The sequence below is a fragment of the Panthera tigris genome, chromosome B4 (assembly GCF_018350195.1).
Source record: "Panthera tigris isolate Pti1 chromosome B4, P.tigris_Pti1_mat1.1, whole genome shotgun sequence".
Classification (NCBI taxonomy): Eukaryota; Metazoa; Chordata; class Mammalia; order Carnivora; family Felidae; genus Panthera; species Panthera tigris.
Window position 1 is genome coordinate 58113725 of NC_056666.1, and position 15042 is coordinate 58128766.

General features: G+C 36.0%; 1 protein-coding gene across 18 annotated transcripts in view; it reads right to left on the bottom strand.

The window, feature by feature from the left end:
- LMNTD1 (lamin tail domain containing 1) overlaps nucleotides 1–15042 on the bottom strand; it is a 452554-nt gene that overhangs the window by 5239 nt on the left and 432273 nt on the right. For 16 of the 18 annotated variants that reach the window (XM_042991973.1, XM_042991974.1, XM_042991972.1 and 13 more), the window contains one exon: nucleotides 9908–9963. Coding sequence is in view for 2 of the 18 variants with exons in the window: in XM_042991984.1 (XP_042847918.1) it covers nucleotides 5716–5736 (21 nt within the window). In the remaining 16 variants the exon portion in view is untranslated. Of the gene's footprint in view, nucleotides 1–5116; nucleotides 5737–9907; nucleotides 9964–15042 lie in introns of those variants that run through there. The other 2 variants (XM_042991984.1, XM_042991983.1) reach the window with 2 other exon arrangements.

The following is a 15042-nucleotide window of genomic DNA, read 5'->3' on the forward strand; positions in this document are numbered from 1 at the left end:
GAACAAATTCTTTCTCCATCTCTCACTTTCCAATGTACTGACAGACTCCGAAGGCAAATCTGGAATTACCATGTCCCTTCTGTGACGTATGGGAGCAAGTTCAAACACTTGGCTCCAGAACACAAAGCTCAGGATTGGCTCAATCTACCTTACAAGCCTTATTTCCTTGTTTTTCCTTTCATTCCATATTCTATGAGCACCAATATAAACGGCCATTTCTCAAAACACCCAGTGCCTTCCATTTATTTGCTGCATGTGCCGATTAACTTTCCTTTTCTCCGTTTGCCTGAAGTATCTTTACTTTTCTCTTAAAATCAGCTCCATGGCACCTATCTGGTATTCTTCATTCTCTAAGAACCCACGAGATGTTGTGTTTAGCTTTACTGTAGTATGTCTTTGATTTTTTTGTTTTTTGTTACAAGTATGTTTTCCACTGGCCTATGAGTCCCATAAAACCATGAATCATGTATCTTTTAAATTCCAGTGCTTAGCATATAATACTAGTTGCTCAAAAAATATTTGATGACTGGGGCACCTGGGTGGCTCAGTCGGTTAAGCATCCAATTTCGGCTTAGGTCATGATCTTACGGTTCGTGAGTTCGAGCCCCGCGTTGGGCTCTGTGCTGACAGCTCAGAGCCTGGAACCTGCTTCAGATTCTGTGTCTCCCTCTCTCTCAGCCCCTCCCCTGCTCATGCTCTGTCTCTTTCTGTGTCTCAATAATAAATAAACATTAAAAAAATTTGGTGATTAAGAATGCATGACAGGGAAAAATGAGCCTACAAAATACAAACTAACTAAAATACAACTACAGGCCCTTCAAAATGTATCTCTAGCTAATCCACATATATTTTAGTGATTTAAAGAGAGAAAGATATTGAGGGGTCCAAGACAGGTGGTGCAGGAAATTAAGAGGTAATTTACAATTTCTACAGCCTATTACTGTTTCAAGGCAATATTTTAAACAGGTGTCCCTTGCTCACAATATACCCAAATAAAGTTTCTTGCTGTTTTGTTGTGATTCTTTGAAATAGCAGGATTCAACTGGTCCACCAAATTAACTAGGAGATATATTTTATTTTCCAAGATTGGGGCACACATTCCCAACTGAGATAAAAAAGGCAAGATCAAATTGAAAAGATGTATTTTCTTGGTGATTTACAAGTAGTGCTGGTTTTAAAACAAGGCCACAATATTGTTAGGCCTCCAACAGAGAAGTGGTATCTATGTCCTCTCCCCTGGAATATAGGCTCCATAGCTCCTTGACTAATAGAACATGGCAGAGTGATGCTGTGTCATTTTCTGCAGCCAGGTCTTAAGAAATTGGTAGCTTCCACTTCCTATTGCTTGGGGCACTCACTCTTGGAACCTAGACACCTTGTATGAGGGAGCCCAAGCTGCCTCATGGAGAGGCCGTGGGTCAGCAACAATTTGCCTGCCACTTGGATGAGCTATCTTGGGAGGGGATGTTCTCCTACCCACACCCATCCCCAAGCTCTTTATAGTTGCCCTGTTTTCAGCAGAGCAGGAATTATGAGAAACGACCTTGAAAAATATTTCCTATGATATTTCCACTCACAGTTATTATGTTCCTCCTTCTTGACCTAACTCTAATTATTAGTTGACTACTGTAAAATCTAATGTGCAAAACAAGTAGAAGGTAGGGAAGAGTATTTATCACTCATCCTTGCAATCTGTTGATATTAAGGCAAAATCTGGCTGCCTGGCCATCACACTAACCTCTTATTTAGAGAAAACTTTCTCCTTTCTCAGGACCACAATACGGACACATACAGAACATGGGTAGATCAGACAATACTGCTTTCAAACAATTTCACAAGTTTTACATTTTCTCATACTGTGGTAAAATATAAACAACAGGCTGGTAATTTCATGGCATTCAACCTACTGAAACTGTCTTTAGCCTAAGAAAAGTAAAATATTAGGAAGGTAAAACTTTAAAAATAAAACAAAATTTATAATTGTAACTAGTTTTCTTGTAATGTATTCCAAAGAATATGAATATGTTATGAATATGTCTATATAGATATATTTCAAGTCCATATGTATATAAACATAAATGAGTGGTAACCACTTACATTCTCTAAGTGCAAAGTTGTATTATTGCTATACATTTAAAACTTGCTCAGATTGTTAGAATCTAATGCCTCCTCTACTTGGACTTGGGATCAAGTGCTAAGAGTAGCAGGAGTTTACCTCCTAAAAGAACTCTAGCCCTGATACTGATCTGAAAATTTGGCTTCCTCGTCAAAACTCATTGGCAATTAACCAAAAACACTTCATCATCAGAGCAGTGTTTATCTTTTCACATTTTTTTCATTATTTCTTGCCAAAATCATAAAGTGTATGTGTGTGTGTGTGTGTATGTGTGTGTGTGTGTGTGTGTGTATGTGTGTGTGTGAGAGAGAGAGAGAGACAGAGAGAGAGAGAGACAGAGAGAGAGAGACAGAGAGAGAGAGAGAGAGAGAGAGAGGGAGAGAGTGGAAGGGGCAGACAGAATGTGCTGGGGTAGGGCTTGAGATGTTCACCTATTTTGGAAAATATTCAGCAGTAGGTAGGGTTTAGGATTTCTTTTTCATTGTAATTCATCTGGCTCATCCACCTGTAGATGAATTTGTTTCCCTAAACAGTGAATGTTGTTTAGCGGTGTCATTATTCAAATGCCCTATGAAATAATCCTCACAAGTCCTACAGTCCTCTGTTTGTAAGTAATTACAAACAGAGTGGTGCTGCTAACCTTCAGAAGGCAACAATGAAGTGGAAATTTCTGAAACTGTGAGATAAAGCTCACTGCTATGTAAGGCTGCTGAAGCCTAAATGATCAATGTTGTAACTTTCACTCACAGAAGCTTAGGAAAACAAAATGCTCCAAATCCACATTCTCTCCTTGTAATCCTTAAATAGGCTTGCCTGAGTGTTAACATTTAGGCAGTAAATGATTTACACCAGCAAAGGTGGGTCTATCTTCCCCCACGTATACCATTCTGGACAGAAACTGACAGTTCTTGCACAGGAAGATAGTTGAGGCATTGTACTAGAACACTCTGTGGTGACTTAACTGGCAAGGAATCTACTACAAATCCCAGCACTGAGCATTTATTTCTCTTTTTTTGCAGGGCCAAAAGGTTATACACTTTCTAAAAGTGCACTTCGCAAAAGTAAACAGTCCTTAAATGTACCATATTTTCAACCACCCAGAGAGGAAATGATTGGAGGAGATATTATGTTATTGATGAAGTGTCGATGAATTAGGAATATGTAGATGAAATTCTTCTGAAACTACATAATCTTTAAATATAAGGAAAACTATCTGAGCTGAAACGTGTTTTGCATTAGGAAACCTTTGCTCATATGAGGGAAATAATTGGAAACACCTGAAGCTTACATGCCACTTCTTTCATGTGTTTCTATCCAAATCTTTGAGGGAAGGAGGTTGGAAATCTGTTACGGGTGAGATCGCTTATTGGCTATAGTTACCAGAACCCTTTTGGTTGTATGTTTATACTCTCAATGTTAACATGATAATCACAAAAGGGGACAGCTGGAAGAAATTGTAAACCATGAAATAAGTTAACTTTTATTGTGTACTCTGATGCCCTGTGGACGTCTCATAACACCAGGACTACACAATTTCTATAGTAACCATGAAAAAAGACAGAACAGCCTACACAATTTAGCCAACACACGATTCAAAGATACTACTTACTAGTTCAAAGTAGCATAAAGTATTATTGGCAGTTTTCTGAAAACGGCAAGTCTATTCCTAAATGTCCAAAGAATGAGGAAATAATGTGATCAGTGTGGCCTGGTGACTAGAAAATATTTATGCTGCATCACTATGCAGGGGTTAATGTGAATCCTTTTTATATTAAACCCAAAAATATCTGACAATTTTTTTTTGTTAAGCAATGTATATCTTCTCAGATGCTTTAGACTTGCATATGACTTTTACTTTTCACCTTGGAAAAACTAATCAGTTTTATTAAAGGTTTTTTTTTATCATTTTGACTATTTTTAAATGTATAATTCAGTGGCATTGGATACACTCACAATATTGTGCAACCATCATCACTATTTCCAGAATGCTTTCATCAACCCAAATATAGATTCTATACCCATTAAATATAACTTCGCATTAACTCTTTCCTCTAGTCTCTTGTAAATTCTATTATACTTTCCACTTCTGTACGTTTGCCTCTTCTAGGTACCTCCGATAAATGGAATCATAGAATATTCACCTTTTTGTGTCTGGCTTATTTCATTTAGCATTAACATTTTTGAGGTTTACTCATGTTGTAGTATATATTAGAATTTCATTTTTTAATGGGTGGATAATATTCTGTTATGTGCATATATCACATTTAAAATATCCATTCATCTGTTGATGGACACTTACGTTGTTTCCACCTTTTGGCTATTGTGAATAATGCTGCTATGAATATTGGTATATGTTTGAGTGCTTTGGCATATGACTTTTTAAAAATAAGATATTTTTAGTCTTGGTGTTTGAATGTAATGAAACAAAGTTCAGTAGTCACCACTGGATGGATTTTGGGGTTATTTTACTTTTCTTTCTTTCTTAATGTTTATTATTTCTGATGGAGAGACAGGGACAGAGTGTGAGCTGGAGACTGGCAGAGAGACAGGGAGACACAAAATCCAAACCAGAATCTAGGCTCTGAGTTGTCAGCATAGAGCCTGATGTGGGGCTCGAACCCACGAGCAGTGAGATCATGATCTGAGCCGAAGTTGGATGCTTAACTGACTGAGCTACCCAGGTGCCCTACTTTTCTTTATTTTTTTAAACAGATACTGGGAAAAATCCATACTTCTCTCACTCCTCACATTCCAGGACTGTGTATGCCCCATTTTTCTTCACAAGTTATATAAATACACATAAATCAATGTAAGTTAAATTAAATTATGCAGGGTTACATGATATAGATGGGATTTGTTCTCAGAAACTGAAGCAATCATACCTTCTGACTACAAAGAGGGTCAACATTAAAAATGAGTACATTTCATTATTTTTCAAATTCTATACTTGTGGCAGGTATAGAATAAGATTATCAGAGAATAAGGAGTAAGAATGGTCGAATAAAAAAGTAGCTCAATCAGATTATTTAATTGAAACATTCTTGATATTTCATATACATGAGATTTGGGACTTAGTACTGCACCTAAAAGACACTATCTTTGATGAATTTGGGGTAAGTGCAGGCGGGTTTAAAAACACCCAACTAGTTACTCCATAGAAACATCACCTATTACTTCCAGTCATTAGGAAGCTAAATTAATCTGTGCTTTAATGATACAGAACAGATTCCAAGTGTAAAGAATCAGACCACAGATTCAGAATTTCTGAAACATGCTTTTAGAAAATACACCTGCAGAAATGGCAGAAATGGTAGACCTAAGAGCTGGGCAGGTTATAAAAGACTGAAATTAGTTATTGGGGAACATTATATGCATAAAGTGAAAACTGGGATGCTTTTGCTTTTGACCAATGTTTTTCTTTACAGCCTAGAAAACAAATGGTTTAACTTGATCACAAACTTTATCTCCTTCTTTAAGAAATGGTTACCGTAAAGTCCTGAGGAATTATCTTTTCTAAAATAAACCATTTTCTTGCTTGCTGCTGGCTTCTTCTCCCTTGTGAAAGGCTGGCTGTGACATGTTGGGTATCCTTGTAGTCTCTAGATTTGAATATTATTGTCCTGATGAAAAATAAAATAAACGGCAATGCATGGTGAAATATAACACAGATGTTAAATATGCTGAAATTGTTATAGAATATAAAGGAGAGATATTTAAAGTCTTTCTTTCAGCTTAATCTTAAATTAAGCCCTGGAAATAGATCTTGAACTTACTCAGGGATGAAGGACAATAATAGGAGGGAGGAAATTATTTTGTGATACCTCAACTTTCACCAAGGTGAAAGGATTCATTTTTTTCTCTTTTCTAACTCAACTCTGTAACGTGTGCTTATTTAGGTTACAGTTTTAATGATGATTTATGATGTAGGGGGCTCTTTGATTCTTAAGCAGCATACCTATTTCATTAGCTGGTCATGGATATTGTTTACTTCTGGCCTTGAATATGAAGATCAAAATTGTTCTGAGGCAATCAGTGTGATGAGCCATTTCTAAATGTTTGTACCCTTCATTTCCTTCTTGATGGTACCTGAATATTATCTAACTATCTTTTTCATTAAATATCTAAGATGTTTCCTGGATTTAAAATATATGAGATAAAACATAAAAATGTAATAAAAAAGGGAAAGTTTCCTTTCTCTGTGTATGGAACTGCTTGAGTCTTCTCTAGGAGTCAGAAGGAGACCTCACACTCTGAGATGTTTATGTTCTATGTCTCCTTTATGAAAGTGGAACTGGAGATGTTTGCATAAGCATCTAGTTTTCTTTAAACTCTGGAATACCTCTGACCCAGTGTGAATATAGATTGCAGGTCTTTTTACTCCCTCCTTACAACCTAACTGTGACACAGTAAGATTAGGCTGGGAAGATAGAGAACAGGGTGTCAAGCAGACTTTGAAGGAAGGAGGTTGTGGGAAACAAATATTCATGACATTTCAACTGAAGAATTTTGGAAACATAACACTTTGAGAGGTGATAGGAGAAAAATATTAATGAGTAAATGGCAGGAATATACAACTAAGTATAGATTAAAAAGTAAAAACATTTGACACCAGAAAATGTAACCATTAGATTTTTAAGACTTCTTTAGCAAGGTTTCACATTAAGGAGTGTTAAGTATTAGTCCCTTTTTCCGGGCTGTTAAATACGGACTCATTGCTCACAAAAAGTAACCCCAGGAGGAGAAATTGTTATGGATGGTTCTTGTCAGGGTCCCAAAGAAGTTTCTTTGGAGGGCTAGAAGTTCATCTCATGTCCACTTTGGGCCATTCAGAACACTAAGAGATATGTGAACATAGGTTAGTTCACAGAAGGACTCCATCACCAGTACTTTGCTAGGAGTGCCTCCTAGGTATAGGCACTGTTACCACTTATGAATTTAATATCCTGTATTTACAAATTTTGGTGCTTTCTTGTCAGGTCCTAAGCAATTGGATACTCTTGAGGACAGTGCTGGTGATAGGTAACAAATCCTGCTTCTGTCCCTACCCTTTATCCCCTCTCTATTTTCTACCCTAGATTCCTCAGTGTCTCCGGGCAAGTCTGAGAGTTCATATGGCAGGTGGCAGACACAGGGAAATTACCTGGTCATTCCAGAGTTCTCTAACTCTAACTCATGGAAATTTCTGTTTCTGCAACTTCTATGGCATCACCCACCTACACTGCCCATTAGTCACACAGCAGAACTCCCACACATTCCTTGCAAAGACTGAGCAAAGAGCATTTGAGAGCTGTGACTCCTAATACAACTGCATGGTTTTAATCAGTTGTAGCACAAAAATGTGATTAGCAGTCAAAGATCCCTGAGAATGAACTTTGCTTTGCTGTTTGTACCAACAATTAGCAGTCTGTTAAATTAGCAGTTTTGGAAATAAGACCTGAATCTTTTCTGCTGTATGGAGCAGTCTTAAGATTCTCATGGTAGCCAACTCCTATTTTTTTTTCTGTGAGTAAAAATGTCTCTTTCCTATTTCTACTTCTAAATAAGAAGAGGTATTTTTCCTTTCAGATGAGTTGGGAGGGGGTCAATAAGACAAAGACAATCTTAATGCTAGGATTCTAGTCTTAACTCTGTCACTTACTATCTAAGTGACTTTAGGCAAGTCACTGAATCTCTCTGAGCTAAAGTGTTTTCAACCATAAAACGAGATAATATCAGCCTACCTACTTCATAGGCTCAAACAAGATAATGTGAAAACCATGAAATGCTATATGAGCATATGGCATTATAAGTCGCCAAGGAAAGGTCATGAATATCAATGAGAACTGAAAGATGACTTAGTCTCTGAACAATTTTCCGTAAATAGACATTCTGGCCTAAGAGCTGACTACCATATAAAATTTATTCACTGACAGATACAGTAAAATTTTGCTCCCAATAAAGTCTTCAGAAATATTCTGAGGGCACACTGGTGGTCAGTCCTAAAGATATCACCAGATGGGGGTGGAGGCTCTGAGAAAACTGTAAGCCACCTGAAACTTTTCAAAACAGGGTGGGAAAAAAAATCAAGCCTACCAAAGAATCTCCTACAGAGGGGAATCAATGAACAAATTTGTGACCATGGTGGTTAAGCAAAATAAGAACTGAATAAAACCAACAGAGGCCAAAAACCTTTCCCAAAATTATATTATCCAATATCCAGTAAGAGGATTCAAAACATTTTCCCCCCAACCAAACCCAAAAACAACAAATCCTTGTTTTTATATATAATAACATGTCCACTTTCCAACTTATATGTGGTATAATTCTTTCCTGGCTACAGAAATGAAAGGTAATTGAATTGTAGAAGTGCTGGTTGGTAATGTCTGTGGTGGATTTTAGATTCTCTCCTTTGCATTTCAACTACACTCTGCTCAGGGTTATATCAACTGGAGGAAATGGGTCCCAGGTAAGGTAGACCTCTGAGGGCAGGAATGATATCAGTGGGGATCAAGGCTGGATTCTCCAGTTCTCTGCAGTTAAAAGACCTTAGATTTAGTTTTGGTTCTGTGGTTGATTATAAGGTGAATTTTGGTAACTTGTCTCTACAGACTTCAGTTGCTCTAAAATGAGGTGTTTTGAAGAAATCTCTACATTCCTGATGTCCTATAATAAGTGTCTGAGAAGAAAGCTTCTCAGAAGAACAGGGAGGTTGGGGCCACCATATTTTTAGGAAGTTGGAAGCTCAAGGGTAATGATGCTACAAAAATAGAGAGTAAAAGTAGACTTGTAAAAGAGTAGGTGACATTCAGAAAGATAGAAGATGATGATGATTAGAGAAAATCTAGAGGGAGACAAGCTGAAATAAATTGGGCCAGCTGAGCAATCTAAGAAAAACTGAAAGGTTGGTACACAGATGTGGGTTGTAGGGGGCACTATGAAAGGCCAGTAGGTTGTGTGAAGTGGTAAAATTAGGCCATTTCTGCCAGTAGGGTCTAGAATACTAACAAGTTAGGGATCAGGTGGCTCCAGCTTTATTCTTAAACCAAGGAATAAACATAAAGCCTACTCATAAAAAAAAGAGCAAGAAAAAAAAAGAGCAAGAAAACATATAAATAGATCAGTTATGCACTAGAGCAGCAGAGGATGTAAACTAGAGAAGAATATTGACCAAAAGGAATCCTTGACCACAAAAAATCACTTGTCATCAGCTCTTTGGGGAACACTTTAAACACAACCACCAACAAAACAGAAAGCCATTGAGATCTTCCTCAATTACTTAGCTGTTAATATCATGAAAAAGATGAGGCAATGTAGAAAGTGACTGGTTAAATGATACAGGGTCATTTATCAACTGAATAGCAGAGGTCAGAGTTCCTAATCCTCCCTTTCATTGCCATTTAAGAGACATAAAACTATAGAGCATCTGCAATCTCTTAAACCAGAACAATTTCTGTTATGCTATTAATAATCTGTTGCTCATAGGAACCAAAATGTATTGGTATAGTTGCAGAATGTTTTTTGAGTATTTGAAGTGACTCTGGATTCTAATTGTCCTTACTTATCCACCAATAAGGATAGCATGAGGATATAGGGCAAAAAGTAAAGATGTGAAATTTCCTTGTTTCCCATTCTTAGAAAGTTTATCATACAACAGGGAAGATAAAAACTGATGCATCCAAAAGCAACATAAATATTTAACAGAAAATTAATGACTATAGAATATATGAGAACAATCCATGTTCTGATGGCTTTTTATATTTACAAATTATTTTAGTCTTCTTATTTTTCTGCAGAGAAGGAAAATTTGCAATACTGTTACTTCGTTGCCTATTGCTTTTGTAACTCAGATGTCTTATTTTTCGTGGTCCCTGCAAACCCCCCGCCAAAAGGAGAGAGATTGAGAATCCAATATTCCAAGCAGTGATTTTTTTCACATTAAAACAAATCCTAGAATAAACTATAAAAAAGAATTTTCTTTCTTTGAAGAAGAAATATAAAGTTTAAGGACATTATTTAATGGTAACTTTAAACAAGGGGTTTGAAAACTACTTGAAGAGTATTGTGTGATTAAGCCCAAGTTTTCAGTGAATCATTTTAAAAGGAAACTTATATTTCAAGACATAATTAATCAAAACTTTGAGAGAAGAAATATCCATCTGAAAGATATATTTTTAAAAACTGAGATTGCGGGGTAATTTTACCAGCCTGTAAAATTCCTCAAATTCTCTATTTTCTACACTCACAGCTGCCATAATAATGAAGTAGCTAGTGAAGGGAGGTACAGAAATCAGGCTGCATCAGGAGGCAGGCATGAGATGGTGTGTGGACAGAAGTAAATGATGCTTAGCCTCTCAGTTTAGCTAACTTCACCCCAGTGATGAATGAGGTGACAGATATGGTGGCCTCCTTCACTTCTATATACTTAAGCAGCCATTGAAAGTCACTTTGTTTAATTTCTACACAGAAAATGAGAGTATCAAACTGAAATAGCACTCAATTGAATAATACCAAGTACCACTTAGTTCTAGCCCAGAAATGAGATGTTCTTTTATTCCTGTAAAATAAAAGATAAGAAGGCAAAATAATTTTCAAAGTACAGACAATAATGAGCTCCTCTGGAAAAAAAAAACTACAGGAAAAGCTACTCAGTTATATCTAACCCTTTCTTTTTCTCTGAAAAAGAAAGCTTTCTCTGAAAGCTCAGAAGAATTATCAAGTTAAATTGCCAGTATTTGATTACAAAGAAACAATATCCAGAGGCTGGATGTGAAAGTGTGATCTGAAAGAAAGATGAACAAAAATGCAGGGTGCTTCTGGTTAACACAGTGATTCTCTTAGTCACTAATAGGTTTCTGAATCCAATGAGTCAGCATGCTATTTGGCTCATCACAGTGAAAACTTTCTGAATAGTAAGTTGTGGACCTGGGGCATGAATAGGTTTCTAAGGTATTTTCCATACCAGAGACAGTGGCTCAGATGTAAGAATCTAGCTCATCATTTCTCATCTTCTGGAGCAATTTGTTGGCATGAAACAAACCTCGTGAATATTTTATGTATGTCTTTCCAAACTGAGTGGCCTGAGGATGGAGGTTTTGAATTGCACCCTGAAAACTTGTTCTTCAGCCAACAAAGTACTGATTTTAGAGATAAAAATATTTATAAAAAAATTCCCATCTATAATTTCTTGAAATTTAATGACAGAATTATCAGTAGCAGTGGTGTTTATTTCAATTTCAGTGAGTGATGGCAATTTCTTGATGGTTATTTGAGCCCGAATCATTCAGCCTTAGTAACTTTATTATTGTTTTTTTAATGTTTATTTATTTCGAGAGAAGGAGAGAGTGAGAGAGAGAGAGAACACTTGCATGAGCGGGAGAGGGTTGGAAAGAGAGGGAGAGAGAGAATCCCAAGCAGGCTCTGCATTGCCAGCACAGAGCCCAACTCTGGGCTTAAGACCATGACCTGAGCTGAAGTCAGGAGTCAGATGCTTAACTAACTAAGCCACCCAGGTGCCCCCCTAGTAACTTTAATCTTACAATACTCTGACTTCCTGAAATAGTATTTCTTACTTGTGTGAAAAAATGGTTCACTAATTATTTTTTCCATAAATGAGATTATAATATTTCATAACTAAAGGTAAATTACTTTAAAATACTTCTGTCTTATAATGTTGAATTGTTTTTAGATAACAGATCTAGCCATGAAGTTATACAATCATTCTGTCATTAGAACTAATATCTTAAAATTCTTTGTATGATTATTAAAAAAAAACTTTATTTCACCTTTAAGAAGAGACATATAAATGGTTTTATTTGTCTACTATTTAGAAAAATGTCCTGTAGGAATATGGTGATGTTATAGTATAAATTTTCTGAAAGCAAGCAACAGAAAGAAAAATCATTACCTCTTGAATACATGATGTGATATAATTTCCTTTATAAAAAAGTTCTTGATTTTTTGATGCTGTTATTTTGATAACAAAAATTGGACACAAACCCTTGATAGTTTTCAGTGTTCCTTCAACTAATTATTTTCTACTCAGTCTATGTGTAAGAGGTCCAAGTAATTGGCCTTTGCTATTCTAAAGGATAGTCAGATTTTTCCCCCTACATATCAGTTCATATAATTTTTAATTATATTATTGATTAGTACTATGTATGTGTGTGTATAGATAGATAGATACATAGATAGATAGATATAACGTTAAGTAAAAACCAGAGATGTAACACTCAACATTCCAAATTCTTAATCGATAAATGTAAATAATGTGACACAAGTATAAACATCAATATAGAGAACAAAGAACTTATATAGAGGATACTTAAAGATAATTTATTTCTAACTTGTATTTTTTCCTTTGTTATTATTATGGATTAGAAATATGTTCTTATAGGGAAGAAATATTTTGATCCCAGCACAGACAAGCCAGACCTATTGAACTGTAATGAGAACTTGCCTACAGTCCAACTAAAGTAAAACTCCATAAATGTGATCTTACGATATATAGAGCTTACGGTGGTGAGATTTTAAATGTTTAATTCTTGCATGTTATCTATGTTCTAGTTTCCTTTATTTTCTAACAGATTGGCTTTTATAGTGTGGTTCTGCCGTCTTCAGAAACAAAGGAACATTGTTGTTATTATTATTATTACTATAATAACATTGTCTGGAAGACAGTTGTAGCTGTAGAGTCTACAATTAAAATGAATCCCACTACAGGGTGCAATATGGATCACAGATGATAGGCAAAGGGTATCAGACAGCATGCAAATAAGGTACATTAAATCGCACACACACCACACTGCCTGCTTAAAACAATGTCTATAGGATACTATCTTCATACTAATTCCTGCCACTTAACTGAGCTACAGAAGAAGACTGACAGTGTGGTCCACATTCTGTGAGGTAATCTCAGCAAAAAGAATGCAAATTCTCTCTAGGCCTAGGAGAAACCGTGGCAACACAATGCAAACACATCTGCTTTGTCAAAGGTTAACCTTCCTAAGTGCACCTCCTTCATGGTGTCCTCATGCCTTGCCTCTGTGTGCTAATAGCTCCAAGGGCATACCACATTCTATCAGAAATGTTTATTTATTTCAAATTTTTATTGTGAAAAATTTGAAACAAAGAAAACATGAAAGCATAATACAACCAAATATGTATATCTGTCACCCAGCTTCACTAGTTAATATTTTGCCACTTTGCATGATCTCTCTATGCTTATATCACAGAACCATTGAAAAATTAAGATCTTTGTATGAATCTAAGAACAACCAATATAACCACAACAAAAAGAACACAATTAATGACACAAGGGAAGAACAATGACTTGTCAATATCTAATATTAATTCTACATTTAAATGTACTTAATTGTCTTAATATCCTTTTAGCTGTGACTTTTGTTTTCTTTTTAACAAGTAGCTTTTTAAGTGAAATTAAATGGTAGTGATGTGGTGTAGGCCAACTTAACAGGGGCTTAAACAAAATTATTTCTCTCTCATTTAGCCTGGAGATGTGCTGATCCAGGGCATTTAGTGTGGCTTTTCCATCCTAACATCAAACTCACAGCTTCATCTCTGACCTGAAAGATGGCAGCTGCAGCCCTTGTTATCACAGTACACAGGAGACACAGAGAAGTACAACTCCAAGGGCATAATCCAGATGTTGCATACATGATTTCTGTTCACATTCCATTATGCAGAATATAGACACATGGTCCTATCTAACTGCAGCAGAGGCTGAGACGAATAGGCTTTATTCTTGGTGGCCATGTGTTGAGGTTTCCCTGGACTTGTGCATTGTGTATCTGAAGGAATGATGGTTTAGGGGCAGTAATTAGCCATCTCTGCCAGAGATATTCCTGGACATGACTAAGCTATGATGAATTATATTAAAATCAAATCCCTACATGCTGCAATATAATGATAGGCCTAGACTAATTTCAGGTAAGACTATTTTTCTCCTACCTTAAATAAGCTTTCTTAACACTCATTTTGAGTTCATCAATCTATTTTTTAAGATTTCCTTTCTTTCTTTGTCAAGATATAAGATGTCAGTGCTCATTACTGTAACTAACTCTGCTTACTTCTCCTTTCTAATTTTCCTTTATTGTTGTCATCAAGTTTCTAAAAAAAGTATTTTATCTAAGTATAACACACTTTTATTTAAGTATAATTAACATGCAGAAAAGTTCACAAGTCATAACTGCACAGCATGGTGAAAACAGTGAGAAAACAGTGATACATGTAAACACTATTCAGATCAAGAAGTGGAGCATCGTTTGTATTCTAGAAGCAGTTTGTGTAGCCTCCAAGTACTACTCCTCTCCTCCCAGAGATAATTATTCTGATCTTTAACACCATGGTTTAATTTTGCATGTTTTTGAATTTTATATAAATGGAATCATACAACATGTATTCCTTTTTGTCTGGCATCTTTTGCTCAATATTATGTTTATTAAGTTCACTGATGTTATTTCATTGGCAGTAGTTCATCCACTTTCATTGTTTATGGGGTTGTATTAATAGATCATAATTAATTAATAGATAGTTAATAGATCATAATAATAGATCATAATTAATTAATAGATCATTATATTACTGATGAATAATTGGATTGCTTCTTAGTTTCTGACTGTTACAAACGCAGTTGCTATGGGGTGCCTGGGTGGCTCAGTCAGTTAAGCATCCGACTTCGGCTCAGGTCATGATCTCATGGTTTGTGAGTTCGAGTCCCACGTCAGGCTCTGTGCTGACAGCTCAGAGCCTGGAGCCTGCTTCGGATTCCATGTCTCCCTCTCTCTCTCTCTCTGCCCTCCCCCACTCATGCTCTGTCTCTCTCTGTCTCAAAAACAAATAAGTATTACAATTTTTTTAAAAAAACAAATGCAGTTGCTATGATCGTTATTGTATTTTTTTGTATACTTATGTATATATTTGTTAGGCAT